This window comes from Pleuronectes platessa, chromosome 6 (genome assembly GCF_947347685.1).
Source record: "Pleuronectes platessa chromosome 6, fPlePla1.1, whole genome shotgun sequence".
Lineage (NCBI taxonomy): Eukaryota > Metazoa > Chordata > Actinopteri > Pleuronectiformes > Pleuronectidae > Pleuronectes > Pleuronectes platessa.
In genome coordinates this window covers 13862848-13878520 of record NC_070631.1, presented here as the reverse complement: position 1 = coordinate 13878520, position 15673 = coordinate 13862848, and the positions used below count along the sequence as shown (strand labels likewise).

Genomic DNA, 15673 nt, shown 5'->3' with positions numbered 1-15673 from the left:
ATAAGGAAGGTGAGGAGGGTGAGGAGAATGATGACAATAAGAAGGGGGAGGAAAGTCTCCTCCTGAGCATCCAAATGTCTCCAGTGAAGATGAAGATGCAAGTCAGACACCTCATGTCCGGATGAGCCCCTCAGGAGGCCCCTGTGTGCAGACATGTGCTGTTGGGCCCCTGGTGTGGAACAGGGTTGAACCACTTGTGTGACATTTGTTGCAAAGGAAGTAACAACTTTAAGTGGGAGGAGTTTGTGTGTGTAGTTATTGCACCGTGTGTGTATCAGTTATAAGCATTCATGGCTGATTCAGTATGGAAACGACAAGTCACATTTCAATCACATCGAAGCGCTGAAGGTTACTCAGGTGCCATCTGGGGCTTTGATGTTCTACAGGTGTTTCAGATTCCTTAAGCAATGTGCAGTTTGTTAATTTATACAAAATAATAATTACAAGTCGAGTAGGAGATCGGGGCCCCTGGTATCTGACAATTTTTCTTATGGTTTCATAAGACACCACTTTCTTATACACGATTGTCACAAGGGGGAGAGAGGAGTTAGTTCTCATTTTTGATGAATGATTTAGTATAAATGAGGGAAGGACGTGGCGAGCATGTTGCTTCTCCTTTTTGGATGGAAAATTAAATCTATGTTTATTTTTGTAACTGAATATTTATCTTGTGGGGTTTATTTCCTACTTATGTCATGGATATCTATTTGTGACTTTTTTTTCAACAATATATATTTTATTTTACTTTAAAAAAATGCTCTAACCAAACTTTATACACATAAAAGTATACATACACATTACAGTACTGTCTGTTGCTGGTTTCGTGAACCAATTCCCCTGACACTTTCATAATTTAACCATAAAAAAATGAGTTAATCTTAATAAAGAAATCAGCTACATTTAGGGAGTGTCTAAATATTATCATGAGTGTGTAATTGTGTAATTTTGGTGCAGCTTGGTTGGGGACTGTCGGGCCTTGTCACAGGTACTGAATTCTAGTTTATTTCTTTTATGACAAATGTGGGGACAAAAAGGACAAATTCTATAAATAAAAAGTTTGTTTCACATCTCCCATTACATAACCTCAGCAGATGCCAGAAAAAACTAAAGGAAAAGGAAGCAAATCCACAATACGTTGTATATACACACATTTCATCATATATAAACTAAACTAATTCAGAAGCATCAAACAAAAGCTGACATGTGTCAATGTTTTAGACGCTATCAAAGTCTGAAGACAGTCCTGCAATAAACCCTGCCCTTTTGAATGTTTTAATGCTCCGATTTAATTAGAAAAGAAGTTTTAGACAGGTGTAGATCCAATAATACATTTGCAGGATGTAGTTTGTGGTGCTGCTGAACTGTGTTGCATTACTCTGAAAGTTCTTTCATCACCTGTCAGTAGAGCACAGTACAACTGGGCGTATTTTAACAGATGTTCTCTGCATTCATCTGTTATATCAAGCAGACTGTGAAGCCTTTTCTTCTTTTCTTTTAAAGTTCAACTGGAGGATGATGATGATGATGGAATGGACAGAAGTATATAAAGTTTTTGTTTTTCTTTTATTCTAAAGGTTCAGTGTGTAATATTTAGGTGAAAGAGATTTATCGGTAGATATTGAACATGAAATAACACTAGGGATGTTTTCACTAGTGTGTTTCATCTGAATTGTGCCAATTGTTGTTATCTTTACCCTAGATCGGGCCCTTTATATAAAATATTTACATCAGGAGCGGGTCCTGTCTACGGAGGCTGCTATGTTTTCTACAGTAGCCCAGACTGGACAAAGTAAACACCTTTTGAGTTTTTAAGACCAATGTCTTGTTTAGTCAATCAAAAGTAATTGTCAAAATAAATACTAGGAACATTCAGCAAATCTGCACATATGAGGCTGTCATTTGTGTTTGAAAGATTACTTTATCTTTATTGACATATCAACCAATGTTATCTGCTTGACTTGAAAGTGGTTTTATCCCTTTTATCGTAGGTCTTCATGTTTTTTGAAAGTCAAATATTATCTAGGATCATCATTATAGTAATTGGAGTAGAGCAATAATATTTCTCTGTGAATTGTATTGAAAAGTGAAGTGGCAAGAAAATACTTACCATAAATTTGCCATTAAATACAAGGCTGGCATTAATGTATTTGGTTGCTTTCCACCTCTGTATTTTACTAGAGTGAAGCCACAAGAGACAACAGTCTGCTATACACAATACATTGGGTTGGACTTACATCATAGAGCCAAAGTCATAAAGAACTATTACCAGAGACAACAACAGAGTCCTGCAGTAGATGGCGTTGCCCTCAGCGCCCTGATGTGAACATCATGGAGTCAGCCTGACATTTAATGAGGTGATAGGACACTGAGACAAACTCTATCCACAGAAAGAGTGCAGCAAAAGCTTAGCTATACAGGAGAACGGTTCCTGCTTTAAATGCAAAGGCTATTCAACTACGTTTAAATAAACAACTTCAGTAAGTTGTCAAGCAAAATATTCAAACATTAGCGGCTTTTCTTTTTCGTCAGCAACAGATTAAATATCTCCGTGTTAGTCAAATGTCTGGAGAAAACAATAAAATAATAACTAACAATAAAATGCTATTTTCATGTTAGTGTTGGACCACCTAATCCTACACCTACTTATTCTGTCCATCTCCGCTTTGCCTGATGCCACTTCAGCAGGGCAGATACAGAGCTATGTCGTCTACATTATTTCATTCATTAACACACTGATCATTGGCCATGCTGATCTTGTTTTTTTTAAATAAGGATGTAACAAACATTTCAGTAGAGGCAATAAACACAGCACATGTCTCTTAAAAATAAGTCTTTATTTTGTTAAACAAATGACTGAAGATAGTAATAACTCTGCTGGACTGAAAATAGTTAAAGGGATCTTTCGATTGTTGTCTATAAATACCACCTCCACAAAGTATAAATACATGTAGAATCCCTCTTTTACACATTTAAGCAGTATTTCTATTAAATGTTTCAGCATGACACTTAAAATGCCTGTAAACTAACAACACACCCTTGCACACACAAAGTCTTTAACTGATGTACTGTACATGCTAAGTGATTGCTTCATAACAGAACCGCAATATATCAGAGATTAAAAAATATGGCACAGATATTTACATATTTTTGAGCAGAGCAGGTACCCATAAATATTTATATTCCTACTTAGGTGCCACATTGAAAAGCACTGTCCTTTAACAGTTGAGGCTCAGATTTTTCCGTGTAGCCAAAATATGCAGAAATGTCTCACAGGGCGTCTAAACTATGAACATTAAAATGTGTGAAATTCATTTGGTGATCACTGAAGGTCAGTGACTACACAGAACAAGCACATTCTCAGTTTGTGACATATCTAAAAACTTAAAAACTGTAAAATTCACAGTCACAGATATGAAACCCTTCAAACGTATCTCTTTAAATACAGAACAATCATAGCGATGACTGAATCAAAACTCATGTTACAAATACACGTGACCCAGTGCTATATGTGACACCGTGGCAGGGTGAGTGGCAGACCAGCATATTAGCATATTTCTTTTTTGATTGATAGATACAAAAGCTTATTCATAAGTTACTCAATAGAAAATTTTAAACACAAAATAGCACAGCTATAGGACCAGGTGTTTCAGCATCAGAGTCACAGTGATAAGTCAACGTCTAAATTTAGCTAATATCTGAAGAATATAAAATTAAGCCACTTATTGGCAACGAGTGACATTTCCCAGCATTGGACCATCAGTGGTTCATAATTGACAATTAATGATAACTGGTCGAGCTCATGCTTTCTATGCGCTGGTAATGGTCTCCTTTACCTAAAGGCTAATCATGGACAATATTTTCCTGATCAATAAAGACTAATACAAGTGTCTGAGCATTTGTTTACGACTAATGTTTAAGGTCGTTACAAATTTGTTGGATGCTGGGATGTGGGTGGCACGTCTTACTACTCCATGTCATCCTCATCGAAGGCATGTGGCTCGAAACTACACAGCTCCTCGAAGGTTAATCCTGCAAGACACGAGAAAACGTCAGGAGACTTCAACACGCAACAGAGTTCCACCACTGTCAGGAGGCAACCCACATTTTACAGCTTTCAGTCATATGAAGGAACATCGGATTTAATTTCATGAAGACATACGTTTCCACTCCTCAATCTCCAGCTCGCGACTCTCAAAGCTCTGGTCGTAAGGCTCGGCCTCTGGCTCGTCCTCTGGGTCGTGGTACTGAGCGAAGTAGGAGTGGGCAAGAGCCTCGGCTGCTGTTATCCGTTTGTCCGTGTCCAGAACCAGCATCTTCTCCAACAGGTCCACAGCTGAAAAACATGTTAACAAAATTAAATATGTGAGTTTCATTCATTCACTCAAAGATTCTTTGAAAATCATAGTGTCCTTTCATGTAGAGTTTAACCAAGATCATGTCAGGTCAATTTACATATAAAAATGTATTGACATTTTACAGGGGTTGCACAATAACAGAGCTAAGCTCGTTCTCATATTACCTTGAGGGTTGGCACCGACGAAAACATCAGTAAAGCTCCTCTTGGGCATGTTTGGCAAGGAGCTGATGTAGTTCCTGGCCTGAGAAAATGTATAGAGTAAATCAAATGTCAGCGGCTACCAGCAGCAACATGTTGCCTACATTCAGCACTGCCTGTTTCATCATGCTCACATTATGTCATGCTAATGATTCTATTCAACGTATTCTATTCAATGTCATATTGATGTGGCACAAAGACAATAATTCATGTTGGTCTTAAAGCTCGAGCCCTTTGCAGTTAACTACACTAGGAAAAATTCACTGCAGCTCTGAATTTAGAATGTCCAGACAGTAAGACAACAAATTGTTTATCTATATCTATCTATCTTTTCTATAAGTATCTTCAATATTCCCTTTACATCATGATTTTTGGATTCAATTGTAATCCTTTTTTAACTAAGACCACTACATAATTTTGGGATAATGTAGTTAATTCATGTAGCTTTGAAATTTGAGGAAAGATGAATTTTTTAACATAAACCACTGACTTGATAAGTGCCTTATCAGTGTAAAATAAAAGGTTTAGCTTGCACATTGAATTATGTCAAAATAATGAAAAAAAATAAAGTTTTGAGAATTGTGCAACAAAAACAGAAGGAAAAACCACAGAGGGAAGGATCTTTCACACAGAAAATCCTGTTAGTAACAGCAGGCCTGGCTATTGCACAATGTGCATGTTTATCTCTGAAAAGACACCCCAACACTACTGGGGTGAGGTGACAAGCATGGAAATGTATTCACCACACAGGCTTAGAGCTGCTTGTGGCAATCATTACAATCACATGCAAGCATGTCAGATATCACACAAACACTACGATAACACAGGAAAGCCAAAAACGTCAACCCCTGCCTTAAGAGGTTATGCTCCTCTTTATACCCCACTTGACAAAAGGAGTAGTCCCTTAAGTCTGCACTCTTATCATTAGTGTGGTTGATAACAGCGAGCACATTAAGCTAAGAGCTGGGCAGCATCAAATATAAAGAGGGAGAGTATAATACAGTAGGTCTGACTGTCCTCCCACCCCGCTCTTCTGTCTGGTCTAACGAGAGCAACTGTGGATCCGGCTCACCTCGTGGCTGGGCATCCTGCTTATTAGAGATGCTGGGGGCGTTCCTGTCAGACGCATTATCTGCTGAAGCTGGTTTATATCTATGAAGCTTGTGTCAAGGGGAGTATAGCGACAGAGCAGAGTTGGTTAAGAAGCTGCTTCTCAACCCAACACCGTGGGGCTAAACTCTAGATGCACTACAATGTTATGTTGAAAAGCAAACTTCAAGCTTTGAAGCAAAATGCGACAAAAACAGAGTTAGGAGGAGGAGGAGGGATCGTCAGATGTAGAGGAAAGAATAACATCACTTTGCACCGCAGTCAGTGAAAGGCAGCACTCAATCACCTGTGTCACAATGATTCCACAGCAAACAGTTGTATTCACTCAGTAAAAGAGGGAGAAAGCAAGTCTCAAACCCAAACAGCTGAAGGATGGAAAACATGCTGTCAATTAGAAAGCTGCTACAGTTTATACAAATGCTGAACAGCAGAGGGGCAAGTTTTAGTTTAGAGCAGAAAACTGGGTTAGAGAAAAACCTTGCATTGTTTTTGTGAACTCACAGACTCTGAAGATATTTTCATCAAGAGCCCGGGCCCTGGTGTTCCGACGAGCATCATGATAAGCTTCAACTGATCAATGTCTACAAACACACGGTAAAGGAAGACCAGATGCTGGAGGAATCTTACCTCCATGTGAAACTTATACCACTTAAAAACCATGTTTTGATACTCAGTTTTACTTTAGTTACTGTACGGTTCACACATAGAGGAGCAGAGGAAGTCAATGTGAAACCTGTGAAAGCAGAACAAATTATATAATGACAGCGCACAACAGGAAAAGAGTGGAGCCAGCCCAACTGTACACCTACATACAAGCACAGCCGTTAGTGTGAAAACACTGGCAGGAAGAGAGAGAGAGATACAATTCTAAGCAGAGACACTGCAGATTGTTAGGCCCTTACAAAGACTGGCAGTGGTGCAGGCAGAAAGTGGACCCCAGCCAACAATGCATACTGATGGTGTAGGAGGAGTTGAAGCACGCCAGTAGAAACATTGCAGCAGAGGATACGTGTCCAGACAGAGGGACGTTTCGCAAAAGGTAGTTTGTGTGTTATGTTTGCATTACTTTTTATTTATATAAAAGGCACCTTAGGCGGCATCATGTTGGAAGAGAAAAGCAGAAAAGCAGGTTGTCGTGAGTGGACACACAAACCAAAGGATTGCAAACCCATCCCTTTTACTATGCTTACAAAAACAAAATTAATCAGTGTGAAACCATAACAAAATGTCCCATATATACTGTTCTCTCAAAATGAAAAGGATACGGTCAGTGCCAGGAAACAGGGTTCTTCCAGTGAGGAGTTCTGCCATTATACAACCCACTGACCAAATATCAACTGAAACAAAGAAAAGAATGGGAATTATGTTAAGATTTGATTGTAAAACGACTTCATGATGTATAGATGCAGAAAGACAACAAAGGAGCTTTAATTCAATAAATCAGCAGATATTAGTACAATTTCAGTAAATCAGTCAGCTGATAATTGAGAAGTAACTGTGGCTTTGCTACAACTTCCAGGGCAAATTACTTATGATGAAGAAAAAGCACACCGATAGCCAGTCTCCTGTTTCTTTTGACTGCTTGTATTGGTCACTTGTAATGGATCAAACATCATACATTGCCATATTCTGAGGGTTGTGTGGTGTTAAATATAATAACTCCCATGATCCTATGCTTCTATGTTTGGATCGAGAGATCCCAAGAGGCCAAAGTTACATATTTGAAAAGGAATGCATTTAAGGGAACCTTTTAAAAATCACAATTTATTTCATGGTTTATGATAAATGACTATCAGCTGATATATCACTAAAAAAGTTTTCAGTTACTGTATCCACACTCAATATGAACCAACAACTATATTGATATGGGCTTCAAAAACCCTGCATCAGTCAGGTTGTACCTGTCATGTTGTAGTGCATCCAGTTCAACATGATCTCCGGGGCTCGATACCAGCGGGTGGCCACGTACCCGGTCATCTCATCATCAGTGTGCCGTGCCAAACCAAAGTCCAAAATCTGAGAGCAGTGTAACAGAGTTTTAAATATTCACATTCGTGGGAAGTTTTGACATTAAACTGATGTTTTACATAAAGGCAGCAGTTCACTGACCTTCAGCTCACAGTCTTCATTCACTGCCAGGTTACTGGGTTTCAAATCCTGTAGGGAGAAAAGACATAAATATGAATTAGTGTGATTTAAGTTTAGGTGATAATAAAAACAGTATTGGGTCCAGAAAGCATTCGTTCTGTAGAGAAATAGTCAAATAAAATAAAAACAAGTAAGTCTCTTTTTCATTAATATTGAAATTAAAGACTGTTAAATGGAAAGTAAAGGTCCTATGCCAGAAGGTGTGGGGAGGCCCCGGGACTGGGATAAAACTGACATTTGTCAGATTAAAATCAAACGTGACACTTACCCTATGAATGATGTCTGCCGAGTGGATATACTGGAGAGAGATGGAGAACACGTACATCAAATTACAACTTCACCAAAGATACAATTTATTGATTAAACATTAAAAAATATATATTCTAAAATAATTCCTCTAACCTGATCATTTGTGGTATAATTTTTAATAATAATTCCCCATTTGTTCATGTGAAGTGGGATTATTCACTATTTTTCTGAGATTTGGATTATGAAAAGAAGAAGAAGTTCAATTTGCAGAACTATAGCCAGTTAGCTTAGCATTTAGACTGGAAACAAGTGCAAATAGGAGACATAACTCTATCCAAAGGCAACAACATCTGTCTCTTACCATCTCTAAAGATCATTATTTAACACGTAATATCTGGTTTGTTTAATAGCAAGTGTAAAAGCTTCAAACTCAACTATGACACAGATACACACATACAGTGACACGCTTCTATACTCAGACTGGGTAAAAACAACATAACTTGGTCTTCATTAACAGAAATGGCGTACGTGTTGTTCACAAGATGCAAGTGGGGTCACATGTTGATACCAGGTGTGCTCGGGCCCCTTCTCACTCTCAGCGAAATCGAACTGTTCTTCTAGTAATCTCACCTTTAATCCTCGGAGGATCTGGTATATGAGGAACTGCACATGGTCATCTGTGAGCTTTTGACATTTCACTATGTTGTTGAGATCTGCACCCATTAGGTGAGTCACCAGATACCTGCCAATGAGAAAAGATGGTTTTCACACCTTGAAGAGATAAACATCAGAAGTTATATCGTATTTTCTAAGATCACAAAAAGCCAGAAGGACATAAATCAATATATTTCCACTTCCATCTGTTTTACCCCCAGAGTTGTTTGCAGGATGAAACTAATTTATCATATGGCTGTGTGAGCTTAAAGCCTGTTTGCTGCCACTTCTTTCCACTCTCACTTCTCTCCAGAGGCACTGAGAAGGCCAAGCCCTTCACAAATGGAATGTCATTAAACAACACACCCAGATAAATGGGCTTAATAGGACAGCATCAGTGCATAATGCAAATCTAATCCCAGTGCATTAAAAAATGTCAGAACTGATGGAAGAAAAGGAGCAGCAGGATGCTACAGTGGCAGTTCTGCGGCCAAAACACACAAAGCCATGTGCTCCTCCGTCAGTCTGCTGCTCAGCAAATATCGATGTCAGGAATACTCCTCACACGGCACAGAGAGCACAGCTTTAAAATAGCACCTGGTTTTGCTTGAACTTGTTCTAAGCAGCACTCGCAGGGACACAGACGCTCTGCAAAGTTCACCCGCCTTGGAAAAAAGGGAGATATAAATAGTGACCTCTGTTTTCCTCTCTCCTATAGAAACAGGAGCATGGCTGGAGCTGCGAGGAGCCTTACTGCAGCGTTGTGACTCAGTTTGTATTTTTAGAGCAGAGGGGAGACCGAACTTACAGCACATACATATCTAAGATTTTTCCTAGATATCACGTTGCACGCAGAACATTTCAAATGTTCCAGCAGATAGGCAGACAAAGAGAGCCATGCTTCTTTGTGACGGCCTGTCTTCTATGTTGTGCAAGAGAAGCTCCAGAGAATGAGTTTCTGCTTCTGCACAACCCACCAGTTTAGTCTCCCTCGGAGCTCCAGTCTACACATAGGCTACATGTGTGATCTTGTACGGCCTTCACATTATGCTTATCAGGGAGGAGCACGGGACATTTTTCAGTTTTAACAGCAGAACATGCAGAGTTACTGCTTCTCAACGTGTGGGGGAAAGGTTCCAGTAAATGTCTATGTTCCTGTTCTAGTTATGCAACAATTCTGCAGAACTGCTGCTCATTCAAAGACTCCTCCCTGCACCTATTTACTATTAAAGTTCTTTAACACTGCTATATGCAAGATAGATCGTTAATAAAAAATACAAGAATGCCACTCAGGAAGATGCATTACTTCACCAAGGCCCAACAGTTCTCATAAATTCCATCAACCTGCACAAATTCCACAACCTCATAGATATCAGTTACCTAAATGTGCCTGTTTTGTTTTTTCCTCAAGATCTATGAATGTCAAATGTTTAAGGAAGTGAAATACAAAAAATTCCTAGTCACGACAGATCTAAACCAAACTTGAATGGGTTCTTTCCTGACCCATCCTCCTAAAAAAACAATAGCTAAAAAAAAAAAGAAGAGTAATTGTCCATTTGATTCCAGTCCTTCCTAACAATACTATGCTCCATCATGATCCATAATAAAACTCCAAAACAAATGCATAAAATCATTTATGGTGGACTTTTGCCAACATCAGAAATTATATAATATTATGAAATTAAATTATGGTTGATCGTCACAGACAGAAAGTATGAGCTTTTGACGAGGTGTCCAGGATAATGAAATAAAACATCATCCTTCAGATCAGGGAGTGCTGTCGTTGACCCTCAAAACTACACGTTTCTGGGTATTGAAGTCAGCAATTTCTCTCAGAAATTATCTGTGTTTCCTCCCACACTTATGACGTGTTAGGTATGAGGAAATGTTCTTGGCCTCAACTTCAGATTTGAAGTGGATCTCAAACTGGGTGCAGCACGGCTCAATGCGGGAAAGAACATTTTAAATATGAACTCGAAAATGCATAAGGCAAATAAATCTAGCTCCAAGTTATAGTTTAGGCACATTCTTATGACGGGTGTCGACTGAAATCCGTCACAATCTGATTTGGAGACAAGAAGAGGAAGAGGAAAAATCCAGTCTACATACAACAGGGGAGGTAGCAAGCACTGCTGAGGAATGAGTCATTGTCTAGTTTCTCACTTCCCATTTCTAACAACTTTCAACATCAACCAATAACAACTATATGTTTGCCATAAGCAACGCAATTACAATGTGTGTAACAAAGCTAAATACTGAAGAACCCAGGGAAGGAAGCTGGTGTTGAAGTAAGTCTTGTAACAGGCGGAGATTGAATAACTAAGAGTGAGTAGTCTGCCTGAAATGTGTTCCACTTTGCTTTGGCCTGCTGGCCGGCCTCCAGGTGTTTCCTAGACAAAGCTAGGATTGTCCGCTGCTGCAAAACTAAAGGCTGCAGCTTGTTGAACCCTGTTGTTAAATTATGCACAAGTGTTGCTGAGGTGAATCTCTGACCCCAAGTCAATGTGCACAGAGAGGGAAACTGGGGATTTACTTGGGTTAAACTTACACATCAGTGAACTCCTTCAGAGAAGTAGCTGGGGAAAAGACATCTAGGAGGCCAATCACCTGCACAAAAACAAAAATGATATATATATATATATATATATTGACATATTCACAACCCAAACAGCAATGGACAGAGATTTAAAGTCTATAGCTACAGATTGTAAGGCATTACCTAACCAAACACATACTCTGTTTACCATCAGACAAAACCAAAATAGAAAAAAATTTGACTCACATTTTCATGTTTCATGTGCTTCAGCAACCGCAGCTCTCTGTACATTCTCTTGGCGTGGATGATGGACTGAAATGGCCGAGAGAGCTTCTTCACAGCGACCTTCAAATTACTCTGCCTATCATATGCAGAACTGTTGAAGAAAACATTAAAGATTAAAGCTCATTAATAATTAACAACTTGTTTGGGATCATTTGTTGTGCCAGTAAGGGCTGCTTTAATGATCCAAACCTGCCAAACAAGTACTGAGCAGGTTCAACTAGAGATGAACTTTAGAAAAGCAAGCAGGTCATTCTTTAGGGAGATGAGAACAACATTTTCCTATGGCTCAGAATGGGCTGAGTTTGCTCTCAAAATCAAATTAGTTGCAGGAAGGGCAGCTGAAGGCTGTGGAAAAAAGACGACATCAGCAGAAAATGTCATCTCTCAGCAGACTGGGGGCAGCAGCCCTGCCTGCATCACTCCTTCACTCTGAAGGCTGAGTGTCCTTTACTCAAACCTAACATTTCCTCCTGCTCAGCCAAACATACATCCACACTAATTCAATTTCATTTTAAAACGAAACCAGTAAGTCTTTTCAGGATGCAAACATGGGTGTGTATGTATTTTTTAACCAAATATAAGTTTTCAGACAAAAAGGGCCATTTAGATTTCAACAAGTCTCAGCATTAATGGCATGAAAGCTTTGGACTAGAGTGGAAAAAAATTAATGTATCAAAAGTTGGGTCAAGCTGGGACTCAGAAACCCGTCCCAAGACTGGAGACATCAAGAGATCCAAAATCTACAACACTTCCCATCCAGCCTTTATTATTGTCTCAATGAAATGTTGTGTGAATGTGTTGAATTAATACACGCAGAAATAAGTTGTCGACATTTAAGATTTCCACAACAACTAGATTAATGAAAATACAGTAAATATGCTTAACAGAAACTGGATGCTCAAGCTCAAAATATAAGTTTATTAACAAAACAGAAAAGGTATGTTCTTAAGATCTCTGTTCAAAAGGTGTCAACAATTACATTGAAATAAACTATGAAGCTGCTCAAACAGTGATTGCTCTGATAGTAGCTCGCCCTCTTCCACAAGAAAATATAAATAATATTCATCAGTAGGTGAAACAGGTTAAACAGGTCGTTGTCCAGAGTCCACTCCCTGGCTCCTCGTGTCCATGTGTCAATGACTATGAATGCCATATTGCAGAGATCTTCCATTGTGCCATTGTAGTGCAAGTTTGAATAAGAGACCAATTAAAAACACTTTAAATAAAAGTAATGTATAAACATGCAATCTCCACTAATGCTGCTGTATATTACATTTAAAAAATACAAGTTACCATGATTAGTATTTTTTTTTTTATGGTGATGTGGACATTTTCACTTGTGTGCCATCACTACAATATCAAACAGATCTTAAGATGGAGCAGTTCCAGTATAAAATAACTGGTGAGAGATTCTTCATAACTTAATGGTAGAGTCCATCATGTAAACACTGAAGATACACAAGGCAGTGTGCTAGAAAAAAAAACAATCACACTGGTGAGCAGTCAGTAATCTGGCCAGCAACAGATTATCCTATTGCCCAGCAACAGCACAGCTGTCAGCTTCCATTTGCAAAACAAACATCTGCCCACTAAATCAAGTGCACGGCTGACAGTCTTGTGTCCTAGATAGTATCAGCGTAACCTATTTCAGCAACACACCAAAGAAAAAGTGTCATTCAGTGAAAGCATACTCTCCCTCCACCAAAGAGCATGAAAGGTTAATCCACCTGAACAACAAGGTGCTCTCATAAGAGAACAATAAGAGAGCAGGTATGACAGGATCTCAACTGTTAATACAAACGTTTGTTCTGCAGGTTGTTTTATTAATACTTTTTTTTTTTGCATTGTAAAAATACTTTAATTTAGACATGCTATAAATTGGATGAGACAATCTAAAAACATAACTATATGACCAGAAAATGTATTCCTGCATGGTCACACTGGCTGGACTGTAATGAAGTCATACATAATTACAACAATGGTTTTTATTTTTGACAAATCTGTTAAGATATTCTATAGTTAATAGTGATCATGAAGTCTTTAATCTACCAGAAAACCAGTCCAAAAAAGGACAGATATAACGAATGATAGTTAATCAGTAACTGTGACCATTGGACTGTGAGTTAAAATAACTCATGGATCAGCTATTTTCCTTTCATCAACATTTCTAGTCATAAAAATAATGGGCTCCACGGATGGAGCAGGTTCTCCACTAAAACATATCGAGAGTTAATAGTCAATATACAATGCTATTTAAGAGCTTTGAGTGTTTTTAAGACGACATGTAACTGGTGGAAATTACCTAGACAATGGCTGCTTTATTTTATTATTTTAGAAATCCAATAGATTACCAATACCTCAAAAGATATTCTGCAGATTTCAATCATGCTGATTGTTGTTAGTTGCAGCCATATCTGAAACATTAATTAGATTGCATATTTGTATGAGTGCCAATATTGAGAAACAACATGACACCTGGGGCTAAAATGATAAGCTGATTTTTATAGCTAATTCAAGTTAATATAATCTGCAACTATTTAAAGGAAAATTAATAGTTTGTCGTTTTTGAGGCATAATATAATGAAACTACAAATATTCGCAGATTGTAAACTGTCACATGAAGGTGCGTGTGCAGCAGTGTGATGACAATATGAGCACAATAACATGCACGGGCTAAGTTTGAAAGATATAGAGTTAATATGATCAGATATTGCACACGTCTGTGGTGGTGAGTCACAAACACATGAACTATCCGGAGACAGCTGTCTGCTAACCTCATCAAAGGTGGTGGTGGGAGTTTCCAGTGTTACTGTAAAACAAATGATATTCAGGCAACAGCACGTGAACCTTGTAGCGTGCAAAGTATCAAGAGCGATCGATTCATTTCCATTTTATTCGTACAGAGCCAAATCATAATAAGCGTGAGCTGGAGAACTGAAACATGGCAGAGGAACACGACAGTTGATGAGTCAGTTTCGTGGCTGACACATGCACACCGATCGCACGAATACTTTCTCCGCAGTTAAACATAGATGTAAGTGAGCGTCTTCCTGTAGCGCGGGTGCATGTGGAGCTCATGTGGAGCTCGTGCGGAGAGTTTCGGGTTTTACAGGTGGACAATCCGCCGTAAAAGTCCGCATGTTTTTGTCTTCCTCTCGTTGAGAGTCGAGTCGAGGCTCCACCTCGCTAGCAAACAATCAGGACGAGCTAACCTTACTTTAGCATCTGCTGCACAGGCCTCGTCTAAATGAATGGAGGTTAAGTTAGGTGACCAGGCGCCGCGGCACGGGCTAACTTGACGGGGAAGGGGGGGGTGGGGGTGGAAGTGACTCACCACACGGATCCGTAGGCTCCGGAGCCCACCGGGGACAGGCTCTGGTAGCGCTCCGGGACTTCCCATATCGTCTTGTTGACCTCCTGTCGGTAGAACACGGGTCTCTCTTTCTGCGACATTCCTGCAGGACCGGCCGCCGACTGCACTTTTCTGCGCACACCGAGCCTGGGTCCTTCTCCGAGCGAGCCCGAGTTCAACTTTTCCCCAAGTTCCGAAGCGACGAGGGGCGAAACGAGCGGGTTCCTTCGACCGTTGGACAACTTTGTACCGTGTTTACCGAACCGCCCTCGCGCTGAACGCTGCACAGTCACCGTCCTCTGCTGCTGCTGCGTCGTGCACGTTTCCAGACGCTCGCGCTGGTCGCTCCCTCTCCTCTGCTAACTCCGACACCTCCGAGATCACAGCCCCGCTAACCGCCTGCAACCGCCAAGTCCCGCGAGAACACACGACCCGGGACAGCGCGAGGAGCCGACAGGAGGACAACCACCGACTGAAGCCCCGTGCTGCTTTCAAGTGCTCCCGGAAGTCAAGTCATAGGTTTAATATTTAGAGAAGAAACTGTTTAGTTTATCACTGTGTATGTGATGACACATGAGAACAAAGGACGAATAATAGTTCATCCAAATAGGCAATTAAAAGGTGAGTCCTCCTCGACACCCGGTTGTGGACAGTAACCAACTACATTTACTTAAGTAGGATACAAGTTAAGATAAGATAAAACTTTATTGATCCACACACTGGGGAAATTCCGTTGTTGCAGAAGCAGGGAAGTCAGAATGAGAACGACAAGGGAATACAAATA

At 39.7% G+C, this 15673-nt stretch overlaps 1 protein-coding gene across 2 annotated transcripts; it reads right to left on the bottom strand.

The window, feature by feature from the left end:
• Positions 1 to 2815: 2815 nt before the first annotated feature.
• On the bottom strand, positions 2816 to 15266 carry mapk14a (mitogen-activated protein kinase 14a). 2 transcript variants are annotated; one of them, XM_053425393.1, is made up of 12 exons: positions 14872 to 15266; positions 11499 to 11628; positions 11265 to 11323; positions 8693 to 8804; positions 8082 to 8111; positions 7775 to 7822; positions 7567 to 7681; positions 6931 to 7002; positions 5628 to 5707; positions 4520 to 4598; positions 4160 to 4333; positions 2816 to 4029 (listed from the first exon to the last, which is right to left on the bottom strand). In XM_053425393.1, exons 1-12 carry the CDS (start codon positions 14988 to 14990, stop codon positions 3965 to 3967), a joined length of 1083 nt encoding a protein of 360 aa, XP_053281368.1. In that variant the 5' UTR covers positions 14991 to 15266; the 3' UTR covers positions 2816 to 3964. The 2 variants fall into 2 exon arrangements, with proteins under 2 accessions (XP_053281368.1, XP_053281367.1); XM_053425392.1 differs by lacking the exon at positions 5628 to 5707 and adding an exon at positions 6167 to 6246 and having other exon boundaries at positions 14872 to 15264.
• Between the last annotated feature and the right edge of the window lie 407 nt (positions 15267 to 15673).

Bases quoted from the DNA above. Each gene is read 5' to 3' on its own strand.
- mapk14a (XM_053425393.1), bottom strand. From the start codon at position 14,990: ATGTCGCAGAAAGAGAGACCCGTGTTCTACCGACAGGAGGTCAACAAG. The intron at 8,112-8,692 runs GTGAGATTACTA...ATCTCTCTCCAG, and splicing joins AGATCCTCCGAGGATTAAAG to TATATCCACTCGGCAGACAT. The intron at 5,708-6,930 runs GTATCCTTTTCA...CAAGCTTCATAG, and splicing joins CCTGTTTCCTGGCACTGACC to ATATAAACCAGCTTCAGCAG.